The 13,744-nt window shown below is 39.2% G+C and overlaps 1 protein-coding gene across 2 annotated transcripts in view; it reads right to left on the reverse strand.

Moving 5' to 3' along the window:
- Positions 1–4,278: 4,278 nt before the first annotated feature.
- Positions 4,279–13,744, reverse strand: part of MEGF10 (multiple EGF like domains 10) — an 86,363-nt gene continuing 76,897 nt past the window's right edge. For both annotated transcript variants that reach the window (XM_071580840.1, XM_071580839.1), the window contains exons 21-25: positions 13,271–13,398; positions 12,985–13,108; positions 11,135–11,179; positions 9,090–9,296; positions 4,279–8,109 (exon numbers count right to left, since the gene is read on the reverse strand). In XM_071580840.1, coding sequence (XP_071436941.1) covers positions 7,949–8,109; positions 9,090–9,296; positions 11,135–11,179; positions 12,985–13,108; positions 13,271–13,398 — 665 coding nt within the window. In that variant the 3' untranslated portion in view covers positions 4,279–7,948. The remainder of the gene's footprint in view (positions 8,110–9,089; positions 9,297–11,134; positions 11,180–12,984; positions 13,109–13,270; positions 13,399–13,744) is intronic.

Consider the following 13,744-nt stretch of genomic DNA (forward strand, 5'->3'; position numbering starts at 1 on the left):
TTGGTAGCAATTATGGTGACATCAGCACCAGTATCTAAGAGTCCTGAAACCGATATTTGCTGTCCTGAATTTGGGGAAAAAATAGTGCATGTTAACATCAGCCTTTCTGAAGTTAGTTTATGCACCCAATTTACGGAGGCACCATCTTTGGTATCTTTAGGCTCCTCGAGGGGAATCAGTTGGGCAACTTTGTCTTCTGAATGTATCACTGCAGGATGAAACAAAGCCTTAACATGAATGGACACAACCTTAGGATCCGACACATTTGAAACTAGAGGTAAAACAACCAAACCAAGGGAAGTAGCATGATCTGTCCCCGTTAATAGACATCTTGAGACAGAGTCCTGCATCAAGGCCATCAAGACTGTATAAAAGTTGTCCTTTTCTAAGGGTTGTGGCCCGGGCCTCACCAACTCCGACTTAATCCCACTTGTTTTGGGTTGCCCTCTGGAATGGTTGGGAGTAGCTGAGTCTCGCTGCTGTAAAAGGCATTTTCTGTCTTCACGCTGCCCTGAGCACTCTGAAGTCCGTTCCCCAACCCTGGTACTTTACATGTTGCCTGAGGTGATAATTGGGTTTCCTTGGCAATTAAATAGCAAAAGACAATCAGAAGTCCAGTGTCTCCCTTTTTGGCACCTGGGACAGAGACTAGGGGGAACTGATTTCTGGTTTTGCAGTTTGGGGCCATTTACTTTCAAGTGGCCTAATTCATTACAATGGTAACAGTTGACTTTAGGTGATTCTAAGGCCACAGTCAAGGCTTGGGTTGCATCCTTAACTACATTTTTTACCAGTTGTTTATTAGATTTTGCTAATTGATTCCCCAGCTGAGTTCCCCATTGAAGCCTGGGCTTGTGCGAGCGTGTCTGCTAGTTTATCATGGGGACTAATGTCTTTGCAGGCTTTGACCATGTCTAAGGGAATTGGATCTTTCAAAGTCCACAGCACCTGCTGACATTGTGAGTTGGCATTGGAAATGGCAAGTTGCTTAAACAGTATGTCCTGTACAGCCTTTTCTTTAGTTTCCCGCTCAACAGCCTCCTTAAGGCGTCCTGCGAAATTGAAAAATGTTTCATCGGGTTTTGAATGACAGTTTGAAATGGAGGCGTCACCTCCGATGCATCTGCTATTGTTTGTAAGGCCTGAAGGGCTGAATTCTTTGTTGTTATTAGATCTGTCACAGGAAAGCAAGCCTGGACAGGATTATATGCATAAGCACCCTGACCAAACAGCATGTCAAATGTCTGCTGTACCGGCTGCCCTGATGTAGCAACTGTTTCATGTGCATGTTTCGTAGTTAATGCTAACCACTCATCTAAAAACATGGTAATCTGCATTTTGTTTAACAATGCTCATGCAAGGTCCTTCAAAACATTAGGAGTGTAGACAAAGGCTGAAAACAAAGAGATAAGCACACCCATTGCATAAGCTGAACTTAAGCCATAGTCACATCGCTTTCTTTGCATCTTCCATGGCCGAGTGAGCTTGGACAGTGACAGGGAAGTCCTCAGGACTGTCTACAGCTCCCGGTACTAAGTGGGGCTGACCCTACTGAGCATCCGAGATCTGACAGGATCGGATGGCAGGGAGGCTTGAACTGCCAGAGGACGGTCCCACTGAGACTCGATCAGCGCTCAGTCCTGTCAGGGGAGCACATGTAGTTGAATCCTCCAGGGCTGGAAGGGGCTGCGTTCACTTTTCTCTTTAGGATGTTGGGCTTCCACTTTGGAACCTGGGACTTACATAAGCATCCAACCTCCTTCTCCAATCTCTAGGTCGTGCTGCTGACATCAGCTCCGTCTCATCCTGCAAGGACTTGACCCCTTCCCCACAAAGGACTTCCCTGCCTCCCTCCAAACATTCCAAACTCTGCTTCTATACCACGCCCCACCAAGGGTTTTACAAGCCAGCAAGCATGGCTGTGGAGTAGGGAACCTTCTTTACACCCAGCAAACACCAAACCTGTGCAATTCAAGTTAACTACTTTTCAATAGGTTTTAAGTTACTCACAAGAGGAAGAAAAGACCAAAGAGAGAGAGATAGATTAGTAGAAGAAAGAATAAAGACAGTGAGACATAGTTACAGCCAAGAGGTCACAGTTTGGCCAGGTTCCAGGAGAGAAGGCTGGACCAAGATGGTGATTCAAGGAAGACCTCTGATGAGGGCAGTCATTCTGTCAGGTCCACAGGCATCATCACAGGGGATTCACATTGTATTTTTAATTCTCTATCATACATCCTTTTTTATTAGGGAGCTCTCTGCGCACCTTCCACAATCTGATTGACATTCCCCACTTTTCTAGGGGATTAGCTCCACCTGCACAATACACCGCTCTCTGTGTGAGGGAGCTCAGTTGTCTTCTATAGATAGGAAGACTCCTAGTATCATTCTGGTATTTTTTTCTGATAATAAAATTTGGTCACCACCCAAAAATTCTCCAAACATACTCTGTTTCAGACTCTCTGGGGGTTTGGCTTTTTTCTTTTTTCAGTTTGGGCTGTTCAGTAGCAATGTATAGGGAATTACCTTTGTGGTTATCTGAGGTGACTCATCTTCTGAGCCTTCATACACATTCTCAGTTTTGATCAGTGGCCATAGAGAGATTGGCACTTTGTCAACTTGGCCTACACAAGGGTTCTAAGTCAGAAAGGCAGGAAGCTGTTACTTCTTTTGGTTCTGATTCTTCCAATTCTCTCATTAATTTTACATGCAACTCCTGATGGAGCACATGGGCAGTAGCCCTCTCTTGAAAGAAGGGCCCTGAAGGCCCTTTCTAACCAACCAAACAACTCACTGCCCCAAGGTTGAGGACCATAGATTTAAAAACCATAATCCCTTAATTTGGCCATTGAAACCTATCTGAGTCTCAGTGTTACTTCTATATGGTATTAAGAGGCTTATTTTATAGCATTATAAGATGAAAACAGAGCAATGGAACAGATTTGAATTGTCCAAGTAATTTTTCTTTAAAGGGGAAACATGACTCTTTTATTGAGAATAATAATTTCTAGCTAATGATTATTTGCCTTATGTAGTTAAGCAGGATCACTTCTCATTTTCTTCTCTTACTAACAAGATGGCTGTTTGAATGTAAAACAAGTTAGTGTTTATGATGAAGCCTTGTGTTTCAACAGTGCTGAAGGAACATGAGGTGGTATTTCTGAGATTTGCTCAGAAAAGCTTGGAAACCGGAAATACACTTTTACAATACTGAATTGTAGCCTTTTGAATCTGAAGCATTAGACCTCTGTGATCAAATAGATAAGGCCCACGTGGCAAGAGGGTTCACTGGACAGCATCTGGGAGGAAAACTGCCCAGCTCTGCTGTCCAGGTCTCTGTGCCCCCCTCATTGCTCCCACAGGGGCCTCCGGCAGCACTTGGCTCAGTCTCGCAGGTTTTCTCTTCTTTGTTTTTCTATGACTAGTTTTCAGTGTCAAATCTGTCCTCCTTGATCAACCTGTGATACTAAAGAACAATTTCTCACACCGTTTGTAGCCTGTGTTTCGAATTCATTGTAGGGGGTCAGAGTTAGAAGTTACAATACATTCCAACCCTTTATGTTGTGTTTGTACTTTGTTTACTGTTTTCTAATGATTCATCTAAGGCTATTATAATACTGAAAAGGAGGAATGTCTTGCTTTAGGCATTTAGGTTAAATCTTTAGGAATTGAAGAGACAAGTTTGAAAGAATTGTCCTGTTTACACAATTAATTCGTGCAGCACCAGACAGTAATCACAGACTTTCAGCAGTGCAAAATCTGCCTTGACTTTTCTGCAAAGCCTTTGATAAACTACCTGTTTTCTTAAAGAGGGAAAAAGAAATACCTTACTTGGTGGTGCAGTACAGCCAAGTGTCCTGGTTTCAGCTGGGAGAGAGTTAATTTTCTGCTTAGTAGCTGGTACAGTGCTATGGTTTATGGTGAGCAACCATACTGTGCATCACTTGTTTGTCTTCCGGTTTATTTTTTTCTCTCTCCTTTTCATTACAATTAGTTTTATTATTATATTTAGTCGTAGTAATTTAGTTTATTTTTTTAAATTATTAAACGTTTCTTAATTCAACCCACACTGTTTCTTTTCCACTTCTCCTCCTAGGAGGAGTGAATACCTGTGTGGTACTTGTATTTAGTTGCCAGCTGGGGCTAAACCATGTCAGCAAGAATGATATTTTATATATTTCCCCATTCAAGATTCATCATAAGCAAATGAAAAACAAAGGAAAAAAATTCAAAACATTTCCCATCTTTTGTTAGAAACTTTATTATATTAACCTACAGGTATGTGAAGTGAAGTAAATGCTAGTGAGGGGCAGAATGATGAACATCAATCATCTTTGGAAAATATTTATATATTTTCACAACAAAACACTTTTTTTGTTACAACTAAGAAGAAAAGCCAGGCATACTTGATAGGTTTTTCTTAAAAATATATCACAGTTCAATTGTATCAAAGTGAAGTCTTGTGGGCTGAAAACTTGAAGATAGAAGAACTAGGTTCAGTGCTTTAGCACTACTATGAGTGTATCAAATTACAAGATTTTCTTTACAGCAATTGAGAAACATACACCCATTTGTTTTCAGTAATTTCAGATGCTATATACACAGTCTTTAATGAAAAGGATTTTTTTGTCAATGTTAGCTCTATATTCAGGCTGGACTTTGGGCTTCAGTCTAAGAATTATTACTCTGACACATATCTAATAAAAAATTGTAGTTACAGTACTTGAAAATCCAGTATATTTTAAAGAACACATTCCTCTATTTTGAGTTTATTTTATACTAACTTCAATATGAACTTGACTTTGCAGATTGTCTCAGCAGAAAGCGTGAGCACAATGAAATGTTCTTTCCTCTGTAATCTGGATGTGCATCTCCAATTAAAGTTAATGGGAGTTCTCTGGGTAGATCAAGATAAGGACAAATTTTGTGTGTCAGTGTGTTGTGATTAAAAATCTTTGACATAGTAGAAAGCCTTGAGGTTCATATTCTAAGTGGCCTGAATTAATATGCCTACAATATTTAAAACCTGAAGTTTATACTCACTGTTTATTTTAAAATCAGCCATTAACTTCGTGCAGCATTTTGCACTTTATTAAAATGGTGTCACGTTGCAAGGGGAGAGCTACATCCCTTTTCAGTGCTGTTTCTTTCTGTTGTTATGTGAGTATATAGAGGCAAAGTGTCTCTTTCCTTCCTATCTGTGGTGAAGCCAGTTCTCTGAGTGTTTGCTAGGATGACTACATCTACTTGCTTGGATTCCTCCGCAATGTAAGCGTGGACCTTCAGATACTCGGATTCTGTAAAGACCAGAGTGGGATCTAAAAAAAGGGCTGTCTGAGAGTCATGAGGACTGAGTTTGGCGATGTCTCAAATTGAGAGCAGTGTACTCCAGGAAATGTTTTTTCTGAGAACTTACCAAAGGTCATTGACTGAAGTAAATTCACAAGACATTTACTCTACCTTTATGTGTTGCACATCCAGCTCAGATAAATGCAGACACTGCTTATGCTGACCAAACAGGAATTTTACCCAGACACAGAAAGGCAGACCTTGGTAATGTATATATTTAGGATACACATAATAGGCAAAATTTTCATAAACTCATCTGTTTTCATGAATATCTGACTGAATATATCCCTTGAGGATATGTGACATACTGGAAATCTTAAAAAAAATACCATTTATTCAGCTGTTTGTTTTTCCATATTAAATAGAACGGTTTAGATTATGAAGATTAATTTACCTAGTGGCCTCCATATCTTACACAGGGCAAGGAAACAAAGTTTTTGTGAGTTCACAGTTGCTAAACGGCAGCATTTGCTATTTGTGGCTTTAAAAAAGAAATGTTTTATTTGAAAGTCTGTTTCACACAATACAAAAAAATGTATATACCGGTAGCTCTACACATTATCTATAGGCATACAAACCCAGTCAATACTTTGTCCTACTGAGGGATTAAATGATAATCAGCTTTTGAAATCTTCTAGTTAATGTCTGTACTTGCAAAATCCAAAGACAATAAAATTATTTATTCCAAAGATGTACAAGAAATGCCCACGGAATTGTGAAACAGCCAGTTACCATGGCCAGCAATAACCAAGAATGTTACGGGACATTTCATATAAGCATGTTAATTCTCAGGCTTAGGCACATCTACAATGATGTCTTTGGATGCAGATCTCTCATTTTTCACCACTTCAGTGACAACAAATAGAAGGAAATTGTACTTCCATTTCAGATCTGGGGCTCCTTTAAAAAAAACGGAGAAAGTTTTGTCAGTTTTTCTTCCAGTTGTCCCTCCGTTGCATTTAGTATTCCAAACGCAACTGGTTGTGTGTTTCTTAGGAATATTTCAGTGCTGCCACAATAGTGATAATTCTTTGTGTCAGACTGTATTGGAGTCCAGATGTTGTGGCAGTTCCTTGCTAAGCCAGAGAGCAGACTGTTTTGGAAGGAGTGAAAGCCTCTTTTGGAAAAAGGCTCTTCTGGAAAGATGGTCTCCATGCACAGGGTCAACAGACTAAGCTAAACTTTAAAGAGGAACTGTTTTTTACTTTTCTTCTTCGTTCTCACTATGATTCTCAGCAAAAACACCATGTTTTTGTGTTGCAGTTAAAGGAAGGAAGTTAAACTGTTATGTATTAGCTCATCACCTCTGATAGACATCAGTATGACATGTGAATTCTTACTTTAATTCTTTCCCTCTGCCCAGAGGTCCCTTTAAACAGACAAAATGAAGGCCAGTTGGCAAAAAATGCAAAATAAATGGACACACAGTAGAGTATTTTTGCAATTACAAGCTGGTTCACTAGAAACACAGACACACAGCATAAAAATGGAGACAGAAGTTAATGAAGAAAGGGGGTACATGTGTCACATTATTAGCAATGCAAAAGACCAGCTTAAGCATGTGTTTCCCTACGTCAACTATAAAAAAGGTGCCTTTTTAGCAAGTATGCACAGAATTTGCTTAGTTATTTCTACGAAAAAAAAATCAGAACGCTTTACTATTTTTTATCCTATATTACAGTCATTATTACTACCTGTTTATAAAATGTAAACCCTTCCTTGCAGTTAAGATTTACAGAAGTCATCACCTTTGTCCACTCCTTACATAATCAGTCCATGGTGACAAAAATAAACTGATTTAATTTACATCTTTTTGAAGTAATTACTGATATGTTATGGGTTATTAGTTGTGTGTGGCAGAAACAGTGGTCAGTACTGCAACATGTGAATGGCAGCAAAATATTTCTTGAAGACTGGTGCTGGGTCTGCAGTACTACAAGATTCTGAAGCATCATATAATACTGATGTATGCAATTATTTTATCTCCAGAACTATTCAAGCAACATATGTCCAGCACCCAGTAATGGACAATGAAGCCTGATGATGGATTTCCCAAACAACTGCAGTATTGTGCTCATTTATCCCCATCACATTTTGTTTCTTAATATGTCTTGATTAAAGACAAGAATGGAAGGTAAAATTTGTCAAGGCAGTTTTTCTTCTACTAGTGAATAACTAGTGAATCAGATCACCTGTAGAAAGTGGTGTTTGGTAAATTGCACTGTCCTGGGAGTATTTCTACTCTGAAAAATGACAAACATGAAGTCTATATTTAAAGTTGCTAAAATGGGATGTTATCAAAACTGATCTGCAAACTAATATTTTTAAGCCAATATAATACAGTATAAATGTGTTGCATTCCTGTTTCTATAAAATTTACTGCCATGAGAAAAAATAATCAGGATCCCCAGAGTGTGGCATTTGTCCATCTGTCACTTGTATACATGATACAAACCTCATGTTGAGATTCTGCTTAATGTACAACAAATACCTGCTGGACAGATTAGGAGCCAAATATGATGGTAAACTAGAGGAAGGAGCACAACCATGCCACTCTGCCCCTTGAGAGTCCCACTGTTCTACAGATCAACCTTTGGGGTCATTCAGTGCTGACCCCCTTTGTAGAGGATGTGGGGCTATCTCGAACTGGTAGCAAGTCATAATGACAGGGAATATGGCTGTTTTTTGGAAGATCATAAGGATCCTGGCTGAAACGTCCGCTGCTGCTGAATGCTCCCTGGACAACACTCACCGTGGGTTCTGTGACAAAACAGAGCACATACATTCAACATTAGAAAGGGCAAATAGAAGGAAAACTCTGTAAAGATTACTTTTCATGCTGAGTCCCTGAAATGCAGGTTTAGAAACCAAGGTTGGTGTTTAGGTGTTTTGGCTTCACACTTGCAGACTTACAGCAGGGCCCTGTCATGAGGATATTCACTGACAGAAACAAGTGGACCAGCATCTCTTTTTCATGTCTCAGCAAACTTAAAACAAAACAAAACCCCCTGAATTTGGGGGTTTTAATTAAGATTTTGTAACAGTCCTGAAAGGCACAATTGGGATACTGATGGATTTTAATCTCTTAATTGGGTTCAGAAAAGGAAAATGTATCCTATGGTACAGGACACAATTTATTCTGGTCAGGGATTGTCAGGGTAGCTACCATTCCACCAGATGCAAAAGTTTTCTGTAACTACACTAATACAGTAACTAGACAGGACCCATATTAGTGAAATCATATGTCTGTGGGTGAAGACGCTGGTTTATTATTTATTTTATTTATTATTTATTTTGTTATGTCTTTTCCTGTATTATTTATTTTATTATTATGAGCAAGATAAGGAAACAGATCTATTCTGTCCCTCCCACACAATTAACTCTAGCTGTGTCCAGTAATTAACACTCCAACCTAGAGCTGAGCTGCGTTGCAATCAAATGCTAAGCTTAAACCATAGTGTTGTTTAAAGAAAGGCTTTAAAACCAGGGAAATTCAGAAGTACCACTAGTTTACAGAACAGAGCTGAAGGAATTTCAAACCCTGTTTATGTGAATTACACCACTTGTCTCAGCAGAGTCAGGCTGTTGTTACACCTTTTGAGCAGAAAACAGAATCTGAACACAGTATTTTTTTCAGTGAGTTTTCATGCGTTTTGATTAAACTGAATCAATGGAAAAAAAAGAAGTCCTGTGCTCTTTGTCCTTAACCTTCAGCATGTAGAAGTAGGTTTTGTACCTACCAACTTCATACACGTTCTTGTTGGCTGTGGCAGAGCCGGCGATCTCAGCATATGGGGAGTCCCTGCGGGCTGGTGACTTCATTTCAACATACCCACATTCTGAGCTTTTTGGTACCAGAGCTGGTGGGTCCTTTATAGTGGCGTAGGGGTTCTCAGAACTACTTAGTGAGCAGTTACTTAAATTGTATTCTGAATTCTTCACTAGATCTACAAAAAGAAAATTGTATTACTCTCAAGCTACATATCATGGACATTGCTACTAAAAAATGGGCATTCTTTAACTCTGAGTTCTAAAAAGTCACTCATAAATGAGCATTTAAATGGAAACCAGTCATAACTCTTCAAAATTATTGTACAATTAGTGAAAGCACCTCAACCGCTATGCTCATCAATGGGCTTTATCTTGCCATGAGCAAATTACTGTTTCAAAGTCTGAGCAACTTAAACTCTGGTCAAAATAGTAGCTGGCATTATATACAGATAATGTGTAGTGTTTTCAATAAGCACTTCAAAATACTTTTTGCCTCTCCAAGTGCTGTTCCCAAGAGCACTCTCTGGGCAACTGGGAATGTGACTTGTAGTGTGTGAATTTTGACTGTGCGGCCACAACTGAGAGAGTAATCAGCTTCTTCACACTTTCTGTAAAGTGAGAACAGGAGAACTGAAAAGGAGACATCAGGTTTGTGATTTTGGGATGTAACTGAAGGACAGATAACTGTGGTTTCAAGGATGCATTTTCTTACAGTGGGAAGCAATTTTGTGGTGTTGGTGTTACTTCATTCTCTGTGTTGTTTTGTGATATGCTATGCTGTTTGGGCTTCAGAGATGAGAATTTGTCAGCTTGTTCCAGAATATCTAGCCATGAGACTGACCTTGGTGAAACTGTCAGTAGATACATGCTCATAACTTTGTGACTCATTTAAATTGGCCTTTCCCTAAACAAAGGATCCTGTTCCTGTTCAGGTTATAAAAGACCTCTCAGATCATAAAGTTCAACCATTACTGTAGCACTGCCAACTCCACCACTAAACCATGTCCCTAAATCTCCACATCTTTTAAATACTTCCAGGGATGGTGACTCAACCTCTTCCCTGGGCAGCCTGTTCCAATGCCTGTGCACACACCCTTGTTGGCAAAGCCCAGGGGCCACTGGCCTTCTGGGCCACCTGGGCACACCTGAGCTCATGGTCAGTAACTGTCACCAGCACCCCCAGGGCCTTTTCCAGCTTTCCAGATACTCTGCCGCCACCCTGTTGTGCTGTAGGGGGTTGTTATGGCCAGAAAATGTTAGGGGTAGTAAATCACTCTTTAGGTTTAATTGTCCCATATTATGCATGAGGGGATAAACCAGCTGCTTTTGTCTCTGTATTTAACTCATTATTTATATGGACTTAGCTACACTTTTTTCATTGTTTGGATATATAGGCATTCTGTGTACCCTTGGCACACCTTAGTCAGGTACCAAAAACAGTGACATGCTCCAGTGTGGTACTGTATAAAGTCTTACAAGAAACCGAGTAATTCAGAAGAGCAGAATATCATCACTACCCTGAATTTCTGAAGCTTTTCATTCCTCTCTGTGTATTTGTATTTTAATGTGCTTCCCAAAGGCCTGCAGTGACTGTGGTGAAGCACCACATGTTTGTAGCCACACAGACCTACACTGACCATGCCAGGTGCAGGAGGAACTGGCTCTCTTCTAAAGCCTTTCATCACAGACTGTGTATCCTTACCTCACTCACTAGGCTGAATTCAAGGGCCCATCCCCCTTCTGCTGTGTTGTGACTAAGGCAATACAGAAATGTTTGATGTGTATGGTAAATAGAGGACTTTAAAAGGCTTGGTTTGTTGTTGTTTGGTGGAGTTTTGTCCTAAACAACAACCTCCCTTCCAAAAAAAAAGAACAAACTTCATGTATTGCTTCAGTGTCTAGGAAAAACTTAGTCCAAAGTTATTCTTATATTCTCTTCATCCAAAAGGTAATTTAGAAAAGTAAACTGAATATCCACATAATTTCATCTGAATACATCAGAAAATAACCTCACCTTTCAGAGACTTCCCCAAATATCCCCTATCAAGTCCAAAAGCACCTGAGAAAAAAAAATATATAAAAGAGTAGTTTTAAAATCAAAGAAAATACAAGTGATTAGACAACAACAACCTCTATAGGTTTTAAAAATGGCTTTGGTACTGATTTCTACCTTTGTAGAGTAATTGTCACAAGCAAAGTGAAACTGCCAAGCATAGGGATACAGAACCATTGTTACTTTTTGCACACTTAAGTCAGGAGCTTCCTGAACAGGGAAGGTGATTAAGATAACTAAATTATCTAGTTTGACCTCACATATGTCACAGGCCATTACATTTCCCCCCGTTACTCTGAATGAGCCTAATAGCTGCTGCTTGATTAAAGCATGTTTGTTGTCTGGATAAACTGTATCCACCAGAAGAGCATCCCATCTTGACCTGAAAATCTCAGGCTATGAGAGTTCACTACCATTCTTGATACTTTTCTTCCAATTTAATCAGTACCAAAATTAATCATGTTCAGGGTCCCCCTGTTCCCTTGACCTGCAGGAATGGCCTAAACACACAACACTTAAGTCTACACCTTCTAATTACCTGTTAGTAACAGATTTCTCATAATAAGTCCCAATTTAAACATCAGCACTGCATGACAACTGTCTCCAGAGACCTGGCACTTACCTGGTTATTAATCCGTTCAAATAGCTTTAATTGGTATTGTGGAGAGCTATTTTCTTAATTAGACTGCATTGCGGTACTATTCTAGAAGCTTTATAAAAGAACCCAAATAATTTTATTTATACCGTGTCTCTGTAAACAAAGTACATAGTTTTCAAGAAGGAAGTTACACTATTTGAGGAGACCTCAACCTCATTAATTTTATTCCTATGAAATACTTATTTATTAGATCTCATGTAAGCTGTTCTGTTGTTTTAACAAGTCTAGTGCCCAGGTCACTGAGTTACCAAGTAATCCCATCTGATCTTCTAGAAAATAGACATAGTATCAGCATTTATCCAGTCCTCCAGAATCATCCTGTTACTCAAGATCTCCTGCCATGGGTTAATCACAGCAATTATCTCTTAGAAGCCTCTAAGATGCTCTAAGAAAATGTGAAGTTGGACATTGAGCACTATGACTGAAATCCTTTTCTGAAAAAAAACCCTGAAACAAACCCAAGAGATGATCTGAGCCTGAATTGTGGTTTGACCAAGACTGGGGGTGAGCAGGAAACAGAATAATGCTGCATACAATGTTCTGATTCCCAGAATCTCACATGTTTGTAAATACAAGAAATAAAGGCAATTAAATTATCTAAATTCATAATAAAAAGACAGCACAGATTTAGCAGGATACAGCAACTCTCAGCATTTTTGGGGAATGTTTCTCCTTAGGGACTATGCTCTGTTTCATAGTAAACAGGAGGCTTAGCTGGGAAGATCCAGCATTTACATCTGAAGCAGCCAGATGATGAGAAACTACTTTTCAAACTATTGATTCCTTTTGGTAGAGATTTAACAAAAATCCAGCTTTTCTTTTATTTAATCAGAATATATACTTTTTTTGAAAGCAGACTGTTATTGTACAATACCCACTGTTTTATGAAACTAATCAGTAAGCAAACCTTCTAACAAAAATAACATGAGATATTTTGCATATCATGTCTGGGAGCTAGACTGTGTTACCATTTTCACAAGCAGTCACTTTTTTTTTATCTAAGAGAAGGTCAAACCTGTAATCCTGAACTTCTCACACAATCTGAACAACTCATTTTTACCCTGAGTGGATAATCAGGAAAACATCCCTGCATTCTAATCCATCCCCCACACAATGAGTAACATTCACATTCTCCTCCTTTCCTCTTTCTTACCAAGCTCATTGAGGTATCCACCATGTTTCCAGTCTGCTGGCAGTGTTCCTGTGTAGTCCATTACAGTACCTCGTTTTCCAGGTTCCACATTTTTAAGGTTCACAAACAGCTGATTGTTTTTGGCCTGTCACAAAGAAAGATAGGCAATAAAAAACGAAACTGGTGGGAAACTGCTGAATTTCCACATAATAATCAGGGAAAGCAAAAATACACCAAATAAGAAACATTAGGGAAAAAAGTAAAATAAACTAATTGACAGAGAAGTTTGCAGATTTTTATGCTTTACCTTTGCTAAGGTCAGCCTTTCCATGTTGTTGACATGAGGTGGGGTAGTGCACTGAGTTAGAGTGTGATAACTGGGGTTAGAGAAGTAGTGACTGTTGGCATTTCCGCCATTACTGTGAGGGATAGTTTCTGAAAAGACAGGAAAATGAACAAATGAAAATAACATGGCATTACTTTCTTAAGATGTGTTTTTGACAGTGTTGCACTAAGTTAAGAATCTGATTTTCTTAAAAACAAAAAAAACCCCAACCCTAAAAAATCTTACATTCATTTACATAAATCAGAGATACAGAGCAGTCAGTGAATAGTCATGTCCTCATTTCAGCAAAGAGCACTCACAAGTGTTACTTGCTAACATCTCTTTCCCTTGCTCTGCTTTTTCTCTGTTGTCATAACATTGTCCTAATTACAGTCACTTTCACCACCAAGTTCACACCAACATTTTCTGGTACTCCAAGAGTACCAGCAGCTTTGG

The sequence above is a fragment of the Pithys albifrons genome, chromosome Z, assembly GCF_047495875.1.
Source record: "Pithys albifrons albifrons isolate INPA30051 chromosome Z, PitAlb_v1, whole genome shotgun sequence".
Classification (NCBI taxonomy): domain Eukaryota; kingdom Metazoa; phylum Chordata; class Aves; order Passeriformes; family Thamnophilidae; genus Pithys; species Pithys albifrons.